This window comes from Morone saxatilis, unplaced genomic scaffold (assembly GCF_004916995.1).
Source record: "Morone saxatilis isolate NCDOM2014 unplaced genomic scaffold, NCSU_SB_2.0 Contig24, whole genome shotgun sequence".
Taxonomy (NCBI): Eukaryota; Metazoa; Chordata; class Actinopteri; family Moronidae; genus Morone; species Morone saxatilis.
The window spans coordinates 23,563,885-23,586,163 of record NW_023339807.1 but is presented as its reverse complement, the minus strand read 5'-3'; the positions used below and the strand labels follow the sequence as shown (position 1 = coordinate 23,586,163).

Genomic DNA, 22,279 nt, shown 5'->3' with positions numbered 1-22,279 from the left:
CGGGTCTGCAGACAGGTGCATGGGTGGGTGGGGGGGTGTCTCTCTCTCTCTCTTTCTCTCTCTGTATCTGTCTCTCCCTTCCCTCTGTTGCTCATGTGCCTCTCACCATCGCCGAGGTATTATTGCACTGTGATTTATTTGCATAAACATCAAAATATTGTGGCATATTTTTTCAGGGGGGTGAAGTGATATTTTTATATCCAGGTAGGCCAAACTGCTGTCAATTGATGGCTGTTTTTGAATATTTTTTTTATAAAATCTTTAAAAAATGCTCCTGGATGACCTTCCTCTAAGTGCTTTTTGTGCAAAACCATCCAGTGTGGTTAGATTTTCTAAATCAGGCACTGTAATATTAGTAAATACTACATTTATCCTTTTCAGCTGAACGCTTGTTGGCCTTCTGGTACACTCCCCTGTGTCTTCAGTGGGGATTTTTATTTTCCTGCTTTCTCTATTTATTCCTGCAAGAAGAAAAAAAAATTGATGAATAACTCCCTAAGAGTTTGATCAAAAATCCTATCTCCTGACCTGAACTGATTGTACATTTGCAGTAATAAGAATGAGGTAGTTAGCCGTACTTCACCTGGTCGTGCACGGTGGTTGCACACGGTGACTGGTGATTTGGCACGGTCCACTTCTGGAGGAAGTAGTGCCAAGGTGGGGACAGAAATGGAGTGAGTGGAGCTCAGTGGGACCCGGAGCGAGCACATGTCTTTCAGATGAGCCAAAATGCCCATGAAACTGTGAGAAAAGACACAAAAACAAGTCTTCTCTATGTCCTCAATGCCCTTTAACCTGGAGACAAAGTTGGGCAAAATGCAGAGGCGAGGATCCTCAACTAGAACAAAGAAAAGGTCATATATGATATTTGCATTTGGCAATGTTTTAGTTCTACAGTAGATTGTAAGATTTTAGCAGTTTGGGTAGGATTCAACAGGAATGGATCTGGCATTAGGCGAGATCACAGACCTTTTAACCCCTTGTGAGCCAGATGACAGCCTGAGATCCTGTTGGTTTCCTAGATTAAAACCAGAGGGGGGTCTATTTTTTCTCTCTTTTTTTGCCATCAATTCTCCTACACCTTGAAATGACAAAACCTGAGGAGCTCAGGCTGACGAGAACAGTATCATTCTTTTAAACACAAATCTTGCTTTTATGTTAGAAAACTTCATGCATGCATTTAAATCTGAAGGTCTTTTGTTGTGGTTCTCGTATGGCCGTTCCTTAATAGATTTATTTGTTTGGAGACATTATTTGCAACTACTGCCCCACAGACTAAATGAAGAGAAGCTTAGATAAACTATAGTTTTGAGGGGATATTTATCCTCATCCTCCCTTTTGTCCTTGGAATGTTTTGCCCTCTCAAATTCTTCCCATTCATCTGACTTGATTTCGTACAGTTCAGAACACATAACAGTAAACTAACAACCCAACCCATGGGTGTGAATTACCCTAAAATCCAAGATGGAAGAGCGGTGTGGTGTACAGTAGAGAACCAGAGGTCACCGAGACTGTCCCGTTGTCCTTCAGAGGTAGCCAGGGTGGGTGGCCACGGTGGCAGGAGACTGCTGACCATCTGAATTGTCCTGTTGGCAAACCTGCAGCAGACTGGAGAGGCACTAACAGATGGCGGGAGGGTGAGGGCACCGTGGTTGGGCGCTCGAGCAGGCATCCCAGCCGGCAGCTCTCCCATATGGGTTTCACCGAGCCGAGAGATGGAGGGGCGGACGGTGAGATAGAAAAAACTGAGGTGGGGATGGAAAGAGGTATAGACAGAAGTTGTAAGAGAAGAGAGTGAGGAGGGAAAGACAGTGAGGGTGGAAGAAACTAAATACATAGTAAATCTCTTTACTGCAACAAAGTGCACTTTAAGGATATACCATGTACCATTTTCTGCTTAACAACAACAAATCTACTTTAAACACCAAAACCAGCAGTAAATTGATTCTACAATCAAGTATTATTTATGTATCCAAAGGTGGATATATCTTATCCCTGGGTGATGTTTCCCTATATTACAGCAAACACACACACTGTAGTTTATTTTGAATCAATCTGAAAATAGTTCCCAACAAATGCATCGTTTACCTTCCAGTTATGTTTGCTAAAGACTACAATACCAAGCTGTTTTAGGAAATTTGGTAGCCATATTAAAAGCTAAGGTACAAAATAAAATCCATTGCAGTCTAAATTCAGTCGGCCTTCATATAAGTCTCATTAGTTTATTTCATTTTAACCAAATTACCAAACTAGCATTAACCATATTCTTAAAAAACATATTTGATAGTAGCATAGTTAGCATTAACCAAAAACTAATTTGTGTGGTTATGGTGTTAGCTTTATTGTTTGCTAGCTAGTTTGCTAGTTGGTAGCATTAGCCAATAATAAAATAAACAATTACTGTAGCAATATTATTTTTATTTATTTTTAATAGTAAAATATTATGGGAGAAGTTTAATGAGTTACATTTAGGAAACTGAATCCATTAAAATGTACTAAAATATGTAATGAACAAAAAAATATTTTTATGTAAATAGATAGAATGAAATTAACCAAAAAAGTAGAGCAAAAGTATTTTTTACATTTTTCTGTGTTTTGGTTGGTATTCTGTTCAGTTGACATCCAGAAGGAGAATAAAAGCTGGAAATAAAATAAAAGGAGAAGGCAAGAATGAAAGAGATGAATCAGTGTTGAGGAGTCAGGGAGAAGTTTTTTTTATATTTCCATGGCCTCAGATTTATCACCTCTCGAGAAGCTATGGCAGTTTCCCTCAATGTCGACTTCGCACTCTCCATCCATGCAGCACAGAAGCAGCATGTGAGCATCCTCGAAGCGAAAGTGTCCTCAGGCTGAAGGAGGAGAAGGAGAATTTTCTTTGTCTCAAACTCCAACACAGATGCTTACCATTAGCATAACTTAGCAGGGAACGAAGGAGTAGAGGAGGTGTAAAATGAGGCCACACGTTACCAGCAGATCTGAGCCTCCATCATTTAACAGCAAAGGCAAGCACCTACAGTAGGTGAAAATGGAATGGAAGGTTTTTCGCTGTTGCCAAAAGACCTGTATTTTTTTATGAATGGACTGGAGAAATATCTGCCAAACGTCGGCTCTGGTTCTGCCAAAACACACCATTTGTACCTGAGGATACACAACATTCGGGGCCAAGAGTTCTTTGATAATGTGTCGAAAAGGATTGCCAGAAAAATGGCAGCTAAAATTTTGTATAAAAAAATGTTAAATAAAATAAATCAACAAATGCCTAATCTACTAAATCTTTCCTTACATGTGTGGCACAGCGGAAACAAAGATTTTTAATGTTTTTGCAAAATTGTGACCACGTTTATTCCATTTAAAGCAACGATTTCTATTCTAACACCAAAGACCAAAGAAAATTGCAGAATATTTGAGTCAATGGCGCAGGGGGGGGAAAAAAACACAAAAAACATTTGCATTCAAAATAGACCCAGTAATTGTTCTAACTGCTTCTTCTTTTAAACACCCTACCATCTTGGTTAATCAATATGTAGATAATGAGAGCAATCAAGCAGTGATGGGCATGACATTCTGGACTAAAAAGGAAGTCTCTGTTTTAGTCAGAGGCAATGCCCTCGCTATTGATTTGTGTACCTTGGCACCCCACTGACGAAATCTATTGTGACATTTCCATTTCTAATTTAAGGCCCTGTGCTGCAGCACATGTGAAAGCTATTGTTAATAGCTGCTGACGCTTATAGTTAAACACAGCGTTTGTATCGACATTAGTCGTACATTTCATATGTAAATGGAGTAACTGAACGGAAACTGATGTTGATTCAGTGTTAAATGAAGAAAAGAAATGTGTCAGGTGAGCTGCAAACCAGACGTCAGGGGAGTTAACTCTTGTACTAAACTCAGAAAAAGAATGAAATGAATGTTTATTGTAGTAGGTAATTAAAGCAACAGATTGTGATCTCAACAGGCAAAACTAAAGGTATTGTTTTGACTCCGTAAGCCCTTAACGAGGCTCTGCCATGCCTGCGTCGTCAAAGGTCTCTCCTCAGGAAGTGTCTCTTTGACCTCCGATCGATGACCCGGAAAGGTCAGGCCCCCAGCGAGGGCTGCGAACAACCCCTGAGCTTTGTCATGCCGGGCCCGTGTGGCCCGTCCCCCAGGGGCTCTGCTGTGCGTCAGATGGGGTGTTGGCAGATCGACCCCTGCTCGTACGGCAGCTGTCAGTCAGCCGTGAGAAAACTCCCCAAAACATCCTCCTCTCTCAGCTCCCTGTAGCCTCAGAGACCTTCCCGCCTGTGGGTTTGTTTAAAAGAAAAATATTCCCAAACCACAGATTTTGAGTCTTATGGGTCTAAATGTTTGTACTTGTTGGACCAGGAGTTGATGGATTTAACTTCCTCCATTCATAATGTCTGGTGGCTTTGTTTTTAACTCAGGAAAAGTTCATCTCTAAGCCTGAAATATCAGCCAGAAATCATCCCCTTCAACCACGACTCGCCCTCTGTGTGCAGTCGTGGTGGGACGACGATTGGCGAGGCAACCCGAGCCTGACTTCATTCTGACTGACTGGGTTTTCGTCAGAAGCGCAGCCAATTGGATTAGCGTTGATCATGACTTGAGATGATGGGATGTTAATCAGGACTGATCAGGCACTTAACAGCCTCTCAGATGCACCAGGCTCACTGTGGGGCCATAGGTAGAGAGCGCAACCTCCCCCTTTAGATCAATGAGCCCTGTTGTTGTCGTCTGGAACGTATTGACAGCCAGCTGAAAGCAGATAGAGCATTTATAGGAGCTCGCCGCACACTCGGTTTTATGATTGTCATATTTCACTAACAGAGTCCCTGTCAGGAAAAAGGCCAAACAAATGAGATTTGAAGTGAGTTGTTTGTGTAAGTGATGGCCTGAGATGTCAGACCCGCTGGTGGATGGATGCTTAGTCTTTCAACTTTATCCATCATGAATTCTCTTAATCAGTGATGGCCTGGTGCACATATTGGTATCATATTGGAAAAGCTGCTGTAATATGGTCCATGATGTAGTAGAAGATGGGTTAAATACTGAATAATGGAAAGTCACATAATCCACTACAGCTACATAAAGGAAGTGATTAAAACCAGTAGAAATGTCCTCCTGAAATTGATTCATTTTATTGTTTCTGTGATTGATTTGTAGGACGTGAAGTAAAATGAGGATAAAGGTTGTGGCTCAAGCTGACATAAATAGCTGATAATTCTAATAAACAATAATAATTGAAGCAGATTGAGTGAATTTCAGTCCAGTGGTAGTATAAATGCAGTTTCAGGGGCTTATTCGCCCTAAAATATTATTCTGCTGCAAAAATGCTGAGCACTATCAAAAACAAAAAAACTAATTCGCACCTGCTCTTAAACCCACATTGTTTGATACCTAACAAGTTACTGTTTGACAGGGAGGTGGTTCATTGTCATGCAGTATCTAAATTAGTTTCTCTCCCATCTTTCTTCCTCTCTGGCTGTAGTGGCTTTCCACGGACTGCAGCTGAAGATCAAGAGGGAGCTGCACAGCCCGTGTTCAGAGCTGAGCTCCAACTGTAGTCAGGAACGGCCCTTCAAACTCCAGTATGGAGAGAAGTGCCCGTACAACGTCAGGTGGGCACTGCAACACACCTTCCAGTTACAGTACACTTCTGCTCTTAACAACAAGAGGTTTATTGTAAAACGGTGAAAATGTGTGCAAAGATAAATAGTGTTAGATAGAGTTGTGTTGTTTTACAGGTTGACTAAGCAACAGTTTTAATTTAGGGATGCTGAGTGATTCAATTGTTGTCGTTTTTTTTTCAATTGTTCAGCTTCATTATATAATATTTTGTATTTATCTGAAAATGACATTGCTAAACAACACACATGGCATCTCTCCTTTTTAAATCCAGCAAATCCAAATCACCTTGTGACGAGTGCAGTGTTTGTTTTTACTTGATTTGCAATGCATGACATTCATTCTACTTGCAAGCTTGTGTAATGACCTTGTAGGCAGAGAGCCGTCTCGAAACTCTGTTTCATAAGTGGTGAATCATATGTGTGATTCATTTGCTCACCTCGTGACTTCTGCTCAGATGTATATAGGGGACAAGAAAAAAAGAAAAAAGTCAAGCAATTGGCAGGGCTTTACTTTACATCACAATCTCCACGGTGTATGGTGGTGTGATGTTTCTTAATACGTCTATCCATTGAAATTAGTCAGTGTGTGTCTGAGCCAACAGTTGAACCAATGATTGAAAATATATACTGTGGAAGGATAAAAGTGTGGCAAACAAAGAGGTTTCTAAAAATATGGAGTCAAAAATATAGGACACTTGACCAAACTCCCTTTAAAAAAGTAAAATTTTAAGAGTGCATTTGTTCAAAGACATGTTTCTCTTCTGTTCTATTTGAAGAATTGGATTAAGAATTTCCTCAAATGACAATAAAATAGACAGTATTTTTCTTTTAAATCCCTCTCTTTTCTCGAATATCTTTTTCTTTTCATCTGTAGTATCTTTCCAAATTTAAGCAGGATCTGGGTAACCTCAGTAACATATGATCTGAGTTTTACTGAGTTAGATATAACATAAAGCTTACAATGAATTCTGTGCTTCATCTTCATCATCCTGAAAGCTCACACATTCAGTGTGGACAAACACTGGCTTCCTTTTTAGAAGCACATTTAACTCTTCTCTTCTGTTTACCACAGTGCCTATGAGCAGAAGCAGCCTGCAGGAATGAAGCCCTCCAGCCCAGTGACGCCCCCCTGTAGCACCCCTGTGTCCCCCCTCCATCATGCCTCACCCACGGGGGCTCCAACACCCAAACCAGACAGGACCTACGCCCACATACCGCCCTCACAGCCGCTCCCTGACAACGCCTACTCTATGGACCACAGGTACTGCAGCCCCGCAGCCTTTTACATTTACATCACATTTACATGTTGGGGCTTTTAGCTGGCGGTTGTACTCTGAACATATTATAATAAGGTCACAGCAGCAGATGTAGATCAGAGTTTTAGTTACAGTAGAATCTCATTGGTTGAATGTTTGGTGGGAGGAGCCGACAAACTGCAGCTTTTAAGAGTATACATCTGACATGTAATATCATATCATATGGCAGAATTCATTATATAACAGCAGTGGTTTTTTAACCTGTTTGGCTTGTGACCCCATAAGATAAATTAATTTTTCATCATCACCAGTTACATCCACTGTATTTAGGAGGCTTTTTCCAGTTTTTCCTGGTCCTGGTGAATCATTTTAGAAGCGTGAGGAGGTAAAATTATCCAGTAATTCACAAGAAAAACATAATTTAAATAGGCCTATATTTTTGTGTACCATAAAAACAAAATATTTTCTGCTTCCCTGCCCTGTCAATCATATTGGTTTGTCTCAGAGTGTCAGCACATTACTGTAGCTTTCTTATTTAGATAACTTAAAATGTCTAGATTGCTCTTTTTCTGTTACTAGCAGTATGTTGATAGGTTGTACAACAGCTGCTTTTCTTTTGTTTTCACTGAACCACACATGGAAATGTGTTTTCTACCTCCAGAACAGCTCTGTGAGCTCTGTGTGAAGTGTATAAATAAACATAGTGCCAATCGGCCTCTGAGATCGCGATCATCTTATTCTGAAGTGAATGTAAGGTTTAGAGCCACAGTTTGCTGTAAACAGATTTTATTTTTCATTTAACAAGACTGTTAAATATTTTTCTTAAATATTCAATACTTCTAATTATTATTTGGTCTTTAATTCCATATGTTTTAGTTTCTCTGCTTACTTTGCTTAAAATATACATTTCTAACAAGAATGGGGTCATTCTTGACATTTGGGAACAGTCTAATCATTTTTCATTTTTAAAACATTCTCTAGTTGCAGCTTTTCAGTTGTGAGAATTTTTTGTTTTTCTTTGTCTTTTGTGAGAGTAAAGTGAATATTTGGGGGGAAATTGTGATGAGCTGATATTTTATAGAACAAAAGATTAATCAATTAATCAACAAAATCAGTAGCAGGCCTGCTTTCAACCACCTCACATCGTCTTCATTCATCCTTTAATGAAAGCTAGTAAGTGGGCCTTTGAGCTGACATTACTGTGTTACATATTCTAATAACCTATAAGTCAGACAACTTTCACAGTGTCATATAATATGTATTGTATCATTGTAACTTGGCATTCATTGTCTTTCTCTTCTGCAAACAGACTCAAAGTAAACAAAATGAAGTTTCGGACTCTTTGTCTGATAATGAATCTTTCTGGTCCTCCTCAGATTTCGACGTCAGCTCTCAGAGCCGTGCCACTCGTTCCCCTCCCCGCCGACGATGGCTCGGGACGGCCGGCCCATCTACCACAGGCAGATGTCAGAGCCCAACATCCCCTTCCCTCCTCAAGGCTTCAAGCAGGAGTATCCCGACCCCCTGTTCGAGCACCCAGCCATGATGGGGGCCCCGCTACCCCACACATACCCCGCCACCATGATGATCAAGCAGGAGCCGAGAGACTTCACCTACGACTCAGGTGAGAGATTTGTGTTTGTGTTACCTTGAACCACTCTAGTAAGTGTAAGAGCCACGAAGCGACAGCAGCCCTTTTTTTTTTCCTCTTCTTTTTTTTGCTGCCAGAGCATTATCATTTCAGGAATGGGAGAAGACATGGGAGGAGGGGGTGGCGTTTATTGAGTTTGCCCATTATTAGGGCAGGGGATCTGGTTGGGCCGGGTGTCTGCGCCGGTCGCCATTTCCTGTGGTGCTCTAATAGAAAAGAGGTGGGGGGAGCTATGCCTGGTCACAATCCAAAATCCGCCCTCCCACGCTTGTCCGCTCCCTTTAGTTAGAGAGTAAAGGGACCTAATCATCAGCCCCGCGGCCTCTGCAGAGCCTGAGGCTACATCAGGACATGAATGAACATACGCCGGACCGCTGGGTTCATTGACAAGGCGGACGGAGAGGACCCAGGAGAGGCATTGCTGGAGCAGAGTCTGTGTGACCAGTCAGGGAGAAAAGCAGCCTCTTCCCATGGCGATGAGTTCTAAAAAAACACTGTGGGTCTCTTTCAGGTCTCTTTTACGATGGACTTTCTTTGTTTTCCCAACAGCAGCTCTGCTGTTTCAGGGAAAAGGCATTACTGGTGTTTTTGTCACTTTCCAGTACAGAGTTCAGTTTGCCATATTGTGTTTGAGCTTCACGACCGTGTGGCTTCTAAATACTAATTAACATTTGTTGGCAAACTGGCTACTAGCTACCAGGTCGTAGCCTGTTAGCAGAAGTATGTGACCAGATTAGGGCTGAAACTAATGATTATGTTCGTTAGTGATTAATGTATCATTTAATTTTTTTATCGGTAATTTTGTCTGAAAGAGCAAAAAAATAAAAATCCGCAAAATCTCATCCCATGTTCCCGTCATCTGTAGTGATGTTTTCAAAGTTTGTTTCGTCCGACCAGCAGTCTAAAACCAAAAATAAATTTAATTTAAAACTGAGAGAATAAGCAGATTCTCACATAACAACAATCAATGCTGTTTTTGAATAATTTTCTGACAATAAACTGAGCTGTTTCAACACTAGTTAGGATGTCAGATGTAAATTTCACTGACTTATCAGTGCAGCAGTAAAATACAGTCGTATCTACAAGCAACCAGTAGCACACAGTGTAAGGTCAGAGTCGACTATTGATTATAAATAAGGAGGGAGAGAAGGTATATTCTGGTGTGTGCCAGCAGTGTGTCCACTACTGTTCTGCACTGTATATCCAAGATGGAGCATCAGAGTGAATTTATTAGCAGTCACAGTGGAGCATGTTGACTGGAGCAGGCCTGTTGGGAAGGATGGGAGGGGAGCTGGTAATTTCATTAGCAGCAATTTCCTCTACAAGCCCATTACTTTGATGAAGTTCAGAGAAATGTTTATGGGCCTAAATGAAGGGCCTCAGTCTGTTTATTGAACATTCACTTTGTAACCTGTTTGGCCGTTTTTTGATCTGCTGATGACCGTGATGTCTGTGTTGTGGGAGGTTCTGACATATACAGTAAATGGATGAGTCAATGTGGACAGTGCTGTAAAGCAAACTGGTGGATGTAGGCTTCTGTACAAAATAAATCTTTAGAGAACTGTGTGATTAGACTTGTGTAGTTAAATGATTTAAATCAGCTAGTAGGTGCAAAATCTTTCAAATGATAGGCGTTAAATACACTGATATTTGAGGTTTAAAAATAATACAGAGCTATTTCTGCAAAAGTGAATCTATATTAGAGAGGAGGCACCAATATGTTGCACATTTTATTTTAAAGCCTCTAAAAACTCAGTTATTAGGTTACAATAAATTGTAAATAAGCAACATAAAAAAACATATTTTAGAAGAAGTACTCAGATCTTGTATTTAAGTAAAAGTAGCACTACCACAGTGAAGAAATACTCTGTTACATAAGTATTGGCATTAAAATATACTTAAAGTACCAAAGGTAAAAGTACTCATTATGCAGAAAACGCCCAGTTTATTATTAGATTATTAGATTATGCTTATTGATGCATTATTGTGTAAGCATTGCTAATGTTGCTGCTGGTAAAGGTGGAGCTAATTTTATTTACTTTATATACTGCAGGGTAGTTTAATACATCATTTATTAGTTGATTTTAATTTGTATTAGTAGTTTGAATAATGTCAAATGTAATAAATGTAGTAAAAAGTACAATATCTGCAGTGGAGTAGAAGTAAAAAGTAGCATGAAATAGAAATACTCAATATTCAAACTACCTCAAAATGTATATTTAAGTACAGTACTTGTGTAAATGTACTTACTTACATTGTCTTTATTGTCTTTGGGTATTATTTATTAAGACTTTAACACTTTTGATTGACAGCAGTGTGATCACATTTAAATGTTGTTAAATCCCAATTCGTGTATGAAAATATGTTGACATTGTCTTTTTCCAACTGAGCTCCGCCCACTTCAAACCAGGAAAAATAGGCAACCCTAGTTTGAAATAACCAAAACAGATTTAACTTGGGCAGAAAACCGTGTATTCATGTAAGATCCAATCACTCATAACCAGAACCTGATTGAGAGATAAGTTTACGGGGCCTTAGCTAACATGCTGCAGTTACATAATATTCAGTGAAAAAAGTCAAAGAAACTAACGCCTTCAGGTCCGTGTAGTTTTGATCTAAAAAGTGTGTTCAAGCTTTATCTTGAGCCCTCGCATTATGACAAAACTTACATCATGTCAGCTTGTGTTTTCACGCGAGCGTCGTGTGTTATTCGGTAGTAAATCTTCCTCTGAGTGGAGACGCTCGGAGCGTGTATTAGCAGCGTGATATAGTGAGCTCGCCTGTGGCTGGGAGCCATTGCAATGCTGGCGCTGGAGGGCATATTCTTTAATCAGAGCCAGTGGTGCATTGAGTGAACAGGCTTTGACTGCTCTCAGATAACTGAGATAGTGTTCTTAATGCTGCCTTCGGGCCCTTTAACACCCACTCTCCCATTCTTGCCTGGCTTTCAGCAGAAGTGCCTAGCTGCCATTCTGTCTACTTACGGCAAGACGGCTATCTGGCTCACACTAACAGGACCGAAGGTACAAACGATGATTCGAGTGAATGTTGTGATGGTGCAATTTGGGATTTTTTTATGAATATCAAACAGTCCTTTTTTTTATACCTTGTTTTCCAGGTTGTATGTTTGACAAAGTGGTGAGGCATTTCTACGATGATACCTGTGTGGTGCCTGAAAAGGCTGAAGGTGAGAACACTTTTTAGTACTACATTAAAAACCGTGTACAGTAAAGTTGAAACACCATACAGAGAGGGTCCGTTGTGTATCCTGCAGGTGACATCAAGCAGGAGTCAGGCCTGTACCGCGAGGGCCCCTCGTACCAGCGCAGAGGCTCGCTGCAGCTCTGGCAGTTCCTGGTGGCTCTGCTGGACGACCCGTCCAACTCCCACTTCATCGCCTGGACCGGCCGCGGCATGGAGTTCAAACTCATCGAGCCAGAGGAGGTGAGTGGCTCAGAGACACATTATTATTTACTCATATTTTTATCTTCAATTTTTATAGTAATAATAATAAATGTGATTTTAAGGACACAAAATATATAGAAAACTTTATCCTTTATATTTCTTTTTTTCTATTCTTTTAGCACAGCCTTAGCTGCATGCCACAATGCATTTCACTACACATATTGTTTGTGTATGTACATTTAAATCCTTGTGTGCATTTCCTAAACCATTAGTGGATTACCCGCCAATCAATAGAAAATTGTCAACAATTGCGATAATCGCAGAAAAATGCCAAACCTTCGCTGGTTCCAACTTCTCAAAGGAGGATCTGCCGCTTTCCTCAGCTTAAACTGAATATCTTGGTCTGATAGAACAAGCAATCCAAAGATGTCAATTTGGGAAATCTTTTACAGTTATGTGACATTTTCTATATGACGTTTTATGTAAAATTATCAATACATTCATATATACTGAAAATAATAGTTGCAGCTCTAGTTCAGTGGGTTACAGTCACATCTGTGCCTGGAGGAAATTTTTTGTATGTCAGCTACAACGTGAGGAAAAAAAGGAAAATGTTGCGTGACACATCCAGGCAAAAGTAGACAATGTCAAAGGTCAACGTCTGAAGTGGAATAAAAAATGTTCTCTGCTCTTAAAGTGGTGGAGTCAGGCCTGGATTTGCCATAATATTTTTTTTATTTATCTTGTACTCAACCACATCCATCCAACTGACCCTTAAGGCCAGCCACTGCTAAATATTTCACAGGACATATTCCTAAAAATATAACCCATGTTGACGGTTGGGCCTTTTGAAATGGAAACAGAGGCTGGGTCTGTGTGCGCCCACATCACACACAGTGGGGCTCAGTCACTGTTGCTCACTGTTGGGGGATGGAGGAGGATGCAGGGTGCAGGCGGGGGGTGGGAGTGTAGAACGGAGGAGATAGAGGGGTAGCTGGCAGAGATCCACGCAGCCCGACAGTGTGTGGAGGCACGGGCCAGCTGCAGCTAACAGGGGGGCCCATTCATGCCATCAGGTGACCAAACGCACGCACTTTGGGCCACCGCAGACACAGAAACGTTAGCTAGCAGCGTCTGCCTTTTCACCGGGTAGGTGTAGCATGTCTGCGATAAAAAAGACAGCGGATCCACTGATGTTTTGTCGGAGTTTCTTCTTTCAGCGATGGGATCCGAGAGAAACAACTGATAGATGAACAAAAGGAGAGAAAGTGAAGTGAGAAACAGAGTAAAAACTGCAGAGGAGAAGCTGAGGAGAGCACTGTGGGGCTGTGGGTTTGGACTGCGAGGCCGGGTGGTGGGTGGTCTGGTAGACAGGTGCTGTAACATCTGCTGCCTCCTCCGCTGGGTGTGTGACAAGCTCCTAATGAACACATCCCTGGTCAGGTCTGCTCAAGCTGGACGCACTCTAATTACTGTTATTAGGAAAATATGGATTAATAAGTTTGTTTAACATTTCAGCTGCCGCAACCGTCTTGTCAGGAAATCAGGTCGACCGTGCGTGTTTGTGTTTGATGCGTCTGCATTTTGGCTGCTTCCTGCTCTCTGTTGTTGTTTACCGACTCTCTTTGTGTTGTTTATATGTGCGGTACAAAGGTGGCACGTCGGTGGGGGATACAGAAGAATCGACCGGCGATGAATTACGACAAGCTCAGCCGATCGTTGCGCTACTACTACGAGAAGGGAATCATGCAAAAGGTAACAGAAACCTTACAGAGGCTATATGACCCAAAAAAATAAAGAATCTCTACAACATTAAAGGAGATCCACGTCTCTGTTCTGCTTTAGCTCAAATGGATCTTTGCTGACATGCACATATTATGAAAACAACTCACCATTTTCAGATGAAGACTTTGGAGCTCATATGCACAATAATAGCCTGATTGATACCACCTGTGTTAAAGGAGGGGCATGTGCTAACTCCCTTCCCCCGGATAGCTTATATGAGGAGGTGGAGCATCTCAAACATGGTGAACCTGATGAAGATCAAGGCACTGAAAGCTTGTTTGTGTGCAGTTCATGGTTAAAATGTCTCAGAGCCCTTCTGTTTTATAGACATTCTTGATGATTAGAGAGACATCTTTGTACTTGGTGGTTGTTTTTGTGAGAAATCCACATACTGAACTATTTCATACTAACAGGAAATGAGACAAAATTTCCATCAGATGTCAAACTGCAACTTTAAAACTTCAGTTGGTTAAACTTGTAGCTGTTTCACCACCATCCACAATAATTTTATTTTTTTTACAGCCATGAGCACCTCTTTTATTTCCTTAGTGCAATGCATTGTGGGTGACACATCAACAACAGCACACTTAAAATTTAGTTTTTTTCATCCTTATTTACTGGCTTTTCCAGTGTGAACACACAGTGGAACTACAGTATTTAGGAGGGCAACTTAGTAACTTTAGGTGAAATGTATTGAAGAAGAAACTCTGAGATTATGCCTCAGAGATTTTCATTTAACCAAAAGTTAAAAACAGTTAAAACACGTCACAGTTTCAGCTTCATCATGTCAGTGACTGAGAAATGAATATACACAAATTTGACTTGACTTGAAGCCGTTTTTGTCGATTTATAATGAAATTGTTCAGGCTTATCCATAAATATTGATACGATAATGTTGTATTCTTGGTATCTATGGTGGTTTATCAGATGTGTTTTAAGTTTGATGGACCAAAAGCCCAAACTCATTTCTTTCCCCACCTCTTTCCTCCTCGTCCCGTCCGTCTCCATCCAGGTGGCCGGCGAGAGGTACGTGTACAAGTTTGTGTGCGACCCCGAGGCCTTGTTCTCCATGGCGTTTCCCGACAATCAGCGGCCCGTGCTGAAGACGGACATGGAGCGGCAGATCAACGAGGAGGACACGGTGCCGCTGTCGCACTTTGACGAAAACATGGCCTACGTACAGGAGGGGCCTTACTGCCAGCCGCACCCCTACAGCGAGGGCTATGTTTATTAACGTCAGCCCCACAACCACACACACCCACAACCACACACACCTCCACTCCCCCTCCCCTCCCCCCCGCCCGGCCGCCCACCGCCTCCTCCTAACATACACCTGAGACTGTCATGTCCTCTAATTCACAGTCGCTCCGGGAATAAGACTGAACACACACACATGCAGCGGAGCTTCCCTTTCTCTCTCTGTCTCTCTCACATAAACCTCTTTTTTGCTCTTTTTGACGCCGCACAGCAGGATGGAGAGTGCACTTTATGGACAGGACCGGCGCGGTGTTAACCTGCCAGGGGCTAGCTATGTGGTCGGCTTTTGCTTATGTTTGTACATTAATGTGGGAATCATTCTGTTGTTTTTTTTATTCTTATGATTTGGAGCATGTGGCGCCCTGGTGAGACAGGACTCTACGGCTAAGTCATGCTCACCCAAGGACTGAATCTTCGACTTCCTGCAAAAGAAACAGTCTCGTCTGCACGTGTGCAGCAAATCGAAGGATAATCGCTTTTGTTCGACTGTCCTTTTTTTTTTGTTTCGTCCTCAAAACAGCCATCCTGTACTTTTCATGCTCATTTAAGTGAATACTGGCAACGTATTGTAACGATACTTAAATGGTGAAGTGACATGATTATAGACTTGAAAAAGTAACATGATAATAAAAGAGACATTTAGCTACCATCAGTGAGAAGTTTGAGCACAGCACCTCTCGTCTGCCAACAATCTCTGCCCCTCGTCCAATCAAACTGTAGATCTCATCATGTAGGTGTTTTTTGCTGTAACGACATAAACTGGATCATCCCTCTCGACGGCTGAAGAAACCTCGTGGGTTAGTAAAGATGAGACTCTGGCACACAAGGATGCTCTCGAAGAAAATACTTTCTCCGCATCACATGTGAACGGCCTGAGTTTAGGATAATCAATAAAGCTACAGGCCGCTGTAAAATAACTCATTCACTGTAAACAGCAGTTTTTTTTCTCCATTCATTTGTCATTCAGGTGTTCAGTTTTTCAATGAATAACAGGTGAAAGTGTATGTACAGTTTAAGTGGACACAGCAATCAATCGATCAACACATTCAGGATATTATTTGCATCCCGAAATAAAAAAATACAGAAGTGATTTTATTGGCTTAAACAATAAAAGCTTAAAAGAAAAAAAAAAAAAAATCAAACATAAAGTCAAATATGTCCCTGATTTTTCTTTTCTGTTTTGTTCCAGGTGAACATGAGGTGTATATTTTGCTTAAAACCAGTTGCTTTGCCATTGATAAGGTTGCTTTTTGGTAAGAAAAAAAAAGGTATAAGAAATATTTAGAGTTTTATAATGTGACGAAAAAAAATCATGTTATAACAAAAATAGTGTTCCATTGTATAATCAGGTAAATGCACATTTTGTTGCTGCTTCAAATTGTAAGTGTATTTTCTAGTCTCAAGAGAAAAAAAAAGAAAAGAAAAGAAGTGTGGCAGTTACGGCCTGCTGTTCTGGGTTTCTCTTATTTTTTTTATTATTTTATTGTTTTATAATTTTGTTTTTGTTCAATTCTGAGCATTAAAAAAGAATCTGGTCAGTCTGAGTTTTGTTTGTCGAGGGTTCACATGTGTGGGATGGGATTGGCAATAGCAAAAATTCTGTAATAAAATAGTTCTGAAAAACAAAAGTTATCCCCCACTTTTCAGATGTTTTACGTAATGAATCATCACATAAAAGTTTTGTTGTTAAGAACTGCAGTGTTTTCTTCTCTTGGTTGTAGATAGATAGAAAAATGCAATTCTGTGGCGATTTCCACACGTTAGCTCAACATTTATCACTCCTTTCTTGGAAGGAAAGGTCATAAATTTACATACTGGAAGTGGAAAAACCACAGCAAACAAACCAAGCAAATGTGTGTGTGTGTGTGTGTCTGTGTGTGAAGGCTAATAGATTATGGACCCTTGTCAATTTCCAGGTTTGAGAGAAAACTCCACCAACCACAAAGCATTTAACCAAAGTGACACCTGAGGAAAAATCAATGGCTAATTTAAGACACCACTTTTTCATGTAGGTGAATTGCTTCTGTCCTTAACAAGACTGGCAGTAATGAAAAAAAAAACCCTCAGCAACACTCCCTTAAAGTTATTATTTCCTTCTGTAAAGTGTCACTATTGCTAAAAATCAATGACTAATTTAAGGAAGCATTGTTTAATTGGTTCCACTGATGGGAAAAATGAAAACGGATGTGTAAGTAATGAAAAAACACTACTTGCCTTAATTTGTCAGAGCAGGTTACAAGCCAACCCTATTACAGTCCCCACTCTTAGATTTTTTTATTGATTGTGTGTAGTGCAGGGAATTGCCCTTAACTATAAACACCTGATTGCTTCCCTGAGGATATTTAACAACATCTAATCTGACATATACAATCCCCAAAACAGCAGCAACCCTTTTAATATGATGAATGACACGTCTAATTTGGGTTTTTCCCTTTTTTTAAAATGGCAATAATCTGTATTAATAACCTGCCTGTTCACCAGTGAGAAAGTACTGTACACATGTGATATACTTTAAGGGCATTATTAAAAACAGCCTAGTTCATTGAAGATTGTAACAAACAACATAATCTAATCCATCAGTACAGTTTCCTCAAGGAAGTCCTCACATATTTTACCCTGATTTTTAAAATTACTGCGATTTTTGCTCCTCTCAGGTGCAGGTGGAGCTTCTTTTTTCATTTCCAATGTACTTTTGTGTGATTTCAGGGGTCTGAACTTTGGCTTTCTTACACTATAGTTACATTACAGTACATTACATTTAAATATGAGTCAACAAAATCGCAGTGTTTCTCCAAAAGAACTGTGCTCCTGTGACGAAGGCTTTGAAACAACAGTGAGACCTTCATGAAATTGAAGAAAATATAATTTAATAACTGAATAACATATTTAAAAATCCAAATAATTAGAATTTTTTTATGACTTTCCAGCAGTGGTGGAAAGTAACCAAGTAAATTTCTGTACTTGTACTCAACATTTCAGATGAAAATATTTTACTTTCTACTCTATAACATGTATTTAACAACCATTGTTACTAATTACTTTGCAGATTTTTAAGAATGTATAATGAGCATATGAAATACGATGCATTTTTATACAGTGAATTAAACAGTGTATAAAATGTGTAAAATTAGATCCACCGGAGGCAGCTGAGATGTTAATATTCTGCTAACATGTGAATGCATCAGTAATAATAATCCAGTAATATAATGATTTAACACAGAAGCCATTTTGCCTGCATAATGAGGATTATTACTTTTACAGCTTGAGTACATCTTGTTGATAATACTTATACTCAAATTTGAATGCAGCCTTTTTACTTAGGAGTATTGTTACATTACTTTTACTTATGTAAAAGATGTGAATATTTATTCCACCCTTGCTTTCTAGGGTGTTAAGGCTCCGTTGGGAGGGATTTCACTGTTACTGAAGTATGGCCATATACAAGGCAAACCAGCTTTGGCCTCCGAGGCTGCATGTGGTTTGACTTTTGCTGTTCAAATGAACTTCACGGTTACAGACCGGACACAAATGACTGCGGTTTATTCAAAGTCACATCATTGAAATCCCATGCAAACGCCTCGGTGCTTTAAATATGTGGTGAACTTTTCATGTCAGTGGTGAGTTGTTGATGGGGCACTGCAGTGTTTTACACCTGTTTATAAAGAAGAGTCTTAAGGTCACTTGCAGGATTGCTTGTCTTACACCTTTTGAAGATGTTGTGTCACTGAGGCTGAAAATCACCATGCAAATCCTGTTATCTGGCCCCAGTTCAGGGGATCAGGGCCTCAGCTATCAACATATTCACCATTTATGGACATATGCTTTACATCCTGTGCCACCGGCCAAATCCTCCCCTCCTCTGCTTGCACTACCGGCTAATATTCTGTGCATCTGAACTGTGAATTGTGGTCCTCCCCCACTGTAACAAACAGATGGCCGCTCGATCTTGAGTCATCACAAACCCATTATGAGAGTGACTTGTCCTCAGCCGGGCCGCCTTGATTCGTGCCCGATGGCTCTCGCCAGTGTTTGCTCAGGCTCTTAAGTCATCCTCGGGCTTCGTGACACACTGTGTTTGCTCAGGTTAAATGGCTTGTGTTGCCCATGGAGTCCCCTGATTGGCTGTGACACTGCGGTGTTTGACGAGCGAAATGACACCGAGCGACCCCCGCCGCAGCAAATGTGTTTGGCTGTTTGAAACAAGTTGGCTTTTAATACAGTGTGTTTACACACCAAAAAGCCCTAAGTGTGTTTCTATCTGTGTTGCCAGGGTCTATCAGTGGCCAGACCAGTGAGCATAAATCATTCAGGGGTAATTCAGAGGAACAACAGAGGCTCTAAAAGGAAAAAGCAGGGAAATTATAAAGCCTCTATAATGGAGGCCCCTATTACAGCTGCTGGTCCAGTTTAAGACTACCTTACAAATGGTTTTATTATCTAGGAGGCACTATTTTGGCCAGCCAACCAGCACTAAGGCTACATCTGTCCAAAATCACTAAGTGAACTCTATTTTACTGTACTCCTGAACACAATTCTGAGTTGTAATCAAAAACTTCCCAAAACATCCCAATTTTCTTCCGAAGTTACGATTCCCAAATCCAGTCTGTTCTTCTTCTTCTTCTGATTTTCCATTTCTTTTTTGTCAATTACAGAACACACCACAATGTGCTGTAGGACACACACCGGGGTCATAATTGTTTTCAGCAGCAGTCACTCCGGCGTGCGGATCAAAGGTCCACGGAGAAGCTGCTGACTGCTGCAACAAGCGTCGTCGTGGTCTAATTTAACAGGGCTGCTGTGTTTCAGGCAACGCCACTGGTTCCTCACTCATTACACTTCTTGTTGATCATCTTCCTGCTCCGAAGCAGATGAAACACAAAAGCCGTACGCCCCCCCCCCTCGCTGCCCCCCAACACAAAAGCCTGTGACAGTAATAAATAGCCTCCGTGATCCAGGTTTAGAAAGCTGTGAAATTGGATATTGAGATGCTCTCCGGAGCTGCGGGTCGGGAGTAGTTTCAGACTAGACTGTGGGAATCGTCTAATCCGATCACCGGGAATGTAAAACGGGCTAATCGCCTAACGGGCCCGGTCTCTCATGCCCACGGGCCATTGGTGGTGGGGAATTGATGCTGTGCTCGTTTTGAATGGGGATTTATCAAGTCTTTAGTTTCACAAACACTCGTAAAAACACTTTTATGTCTTTCCCTTGTCACAATGTTGGTATATTAGATGAGCGATGAAATGTTATTGAGTAATGCACTTATGTCCAGTGCATGAACTGCACTGCAGTGGAGAAAGCACTTCAGTGACAGTGGCAGGAAGTGGTTTTTTTATTCTTAATACCATTTTATTTGATGAAATTGTGCAAATTTTTAACATTCATACATTTAGAGAACTCACTGAAGTCATCCTGAGACAATGGCACAGAAAACAAAAATGAGTGAGTACAAGGACATAGAGGTTTGTAAATACCCCTCCTTAATTATTGTAATGAGATTTGACAAAATCTGATGACAGACTGACACTTACACCCAGCGCGTGGTGCGAACTACCTGCTAACCATCCCTGCAATGGATCTGTACGTACAAACTCACCTCAGGCAACTAAATTTTGTTCTATACACATAACGGTGCTGGCTAAGGCAAAAAAAAAAAATTATTCTATTTAATGCATTAACCTCATGTGATGTTCTCATTTCTGTACTTTATAAAGACACCCAACGTTTGTGCAAACAGCTTTCATCAGAGTGTGATGAAACCTGATGAAAGCTGTTTGCTGTACTGTTGGTGTCTTAATAAACAGTCGCAAAAATGAGAACACAGTGTGCGGCTACTTCACTTTAATGAAAAAATGGATATTGGCCACTGATGGTGTTCACTGCTGATGTGTTGCAGGGTTTCTTTCTGACCAAACAGTTACATAAAAATACAGCCTGCAAAATTCTAATAATTAAATTCACATTTAGAGGCTACTGCCAGTGTTTGCTGATCAAACTGAATTAGCGTTCAAGCATTTTACTCTCAATATGTTTGGATGGGTTATACATGTATCTCTTATTTTGACGTAAAGCAACTGTGTTTTCAAGATGTGAAAAGGTGCTGCAACAGGGAAGAAAACTTCAAACACGACAATGTTTTTAATACAAGGTTTTATTCTTGAGCTCTTACGGTGGGTCAAATACAGAATGTCACAGTTTTAAAGGTTTGCACATAAAACGCCAACAGCTGCCAGTAGCAAATACTTTAAATATACAAAATTGTTTACCTGGTTCAAAAAATGCAGAAGAAAACATAATTTCATCTCCAACAGACATCTGAAACTGTATTCACATCATTGGACACTGAAATGCTTAATTAAAGCCATAAAGCCATGAAATCTGGTCAGATTAGCTGCTCTTTCAGGCAGGTTGACCCACAACGTTTATTCAGTGGAGGCAAATCTCTTGGACTGCCTTTAAATCAGGAATTAATTAACAAGAAACATTACTGATGAATTGATAAAAGGTTAGAAAGGAAATTAAGTAGTAGGGGAGGTACAACAAACCATATTACATGCACACACAATTGAGTTCATAAAAGCCTATGTGTTCGTTTAACCGCAGTCCAGCTCTTAGTGGAAGCTCTCGGTGTCCCGTGATGCTCTGTATTCAGTGTCAGAGGCTTTTCCAAGAACATTTTGGTCAAAAACAATGCCAATACTTGTGACTCTTCCAGTAGTTTTGGGGGATTTTCCAGCTACTGAGGAAGTGAACATATCAGCTATCAGTTAGCTCTAAAAATATCAGTACAGGCAACTTCCTCCAAAACTCCCAAATCGGTGGAGCCACAACCGCGTCTCTCCTGCTCCGGCCTGGCACGACACCCGTCTCTTCACCTTCCACAATGTCGTTTGATCTTTGCGACGCTGTCAACGCCGCGGATCAGCCTCACGACAGACCTTGTAGCCACAGCCACCCAGTGAGGTGGCCAACCATCTGTCACCTAGGGCCCGGAGACCTTGGGCGGCAAAGGGCCCAACCCCCCACCCCTCCACCTCTCCGCCCCACGCTCGCCCCCTCCCAGGGCCCATTAGCTCTCCCTAATGCAGCCACTGTAGCTCCGAGAGGGTCCCTAACAGCCACAAAATGGACTGCTACTTATCCTCCTTAATTCCCAAATGAGTTCTCTTTAGCGTATACATAATTCATTTCTTGAAGTCACTTACGGGCGCCTTTCACCCGCTTAGCAAATACTTATGTCAGGTTTATTTATTTTTGTGTAACAGTGTCAGGTGTGTAAATCTGATTGTAGCTGC

General features: G+C 40.9%; 1 protein-coding gene across 4 annotated transcripts in view; it reads left to right on the top strand.

Moving 5' to 3' along the window:
* etv1 (ETS variant transcription factor 1) overlaps nt 1–16,643 on the top strand; it is a 23,220-nt gene extending 6,577 nt beyond the window's left edge. For 2 of the 4 annotated variants that reach the window (XM_035671649.1, XM_035671652.1), the window contains 8 exons: nt 5,492–5,621; nt 6,703–6,891; nt 8,263–8,510; nt 11,492–11,560; nt 11,656–11,724; nt 11,812–11,981; nt 13,596–13,697; nt 14,740–16,643. In XM_035671649.1, coding sequence (XP_035527542.1) covers nt 5,492–5,621; nt 6,703–6,891; nt 8,263–8,510; nt 11,492–11,560; nt 11,656–11,724; nt 11,812–11,981; nt 13,596–13,697; nt 14,740–14,961 — 1,199 coding nt within the window. In that variant the 3' untranslated portion in view covers nt 14,962–16,643. Of the gene's footprint in view, nt 1–5,491; nt 5,622–6,702; nt 6,892–8,262; nt 8,511–11,488; nt 11,561–11,655; nt 11,725–11,811; nt 11,982–13,595; nt 13,698–14,739 lie in introns of all 4 variants that reach the window. The other 2 variants (XM_035671648.1, XM_035671650.1) reach the window with 1 other exon arrangement.
* Nucleotides 16,644–22,279: the final 5,636 nt, after the last annotated feature.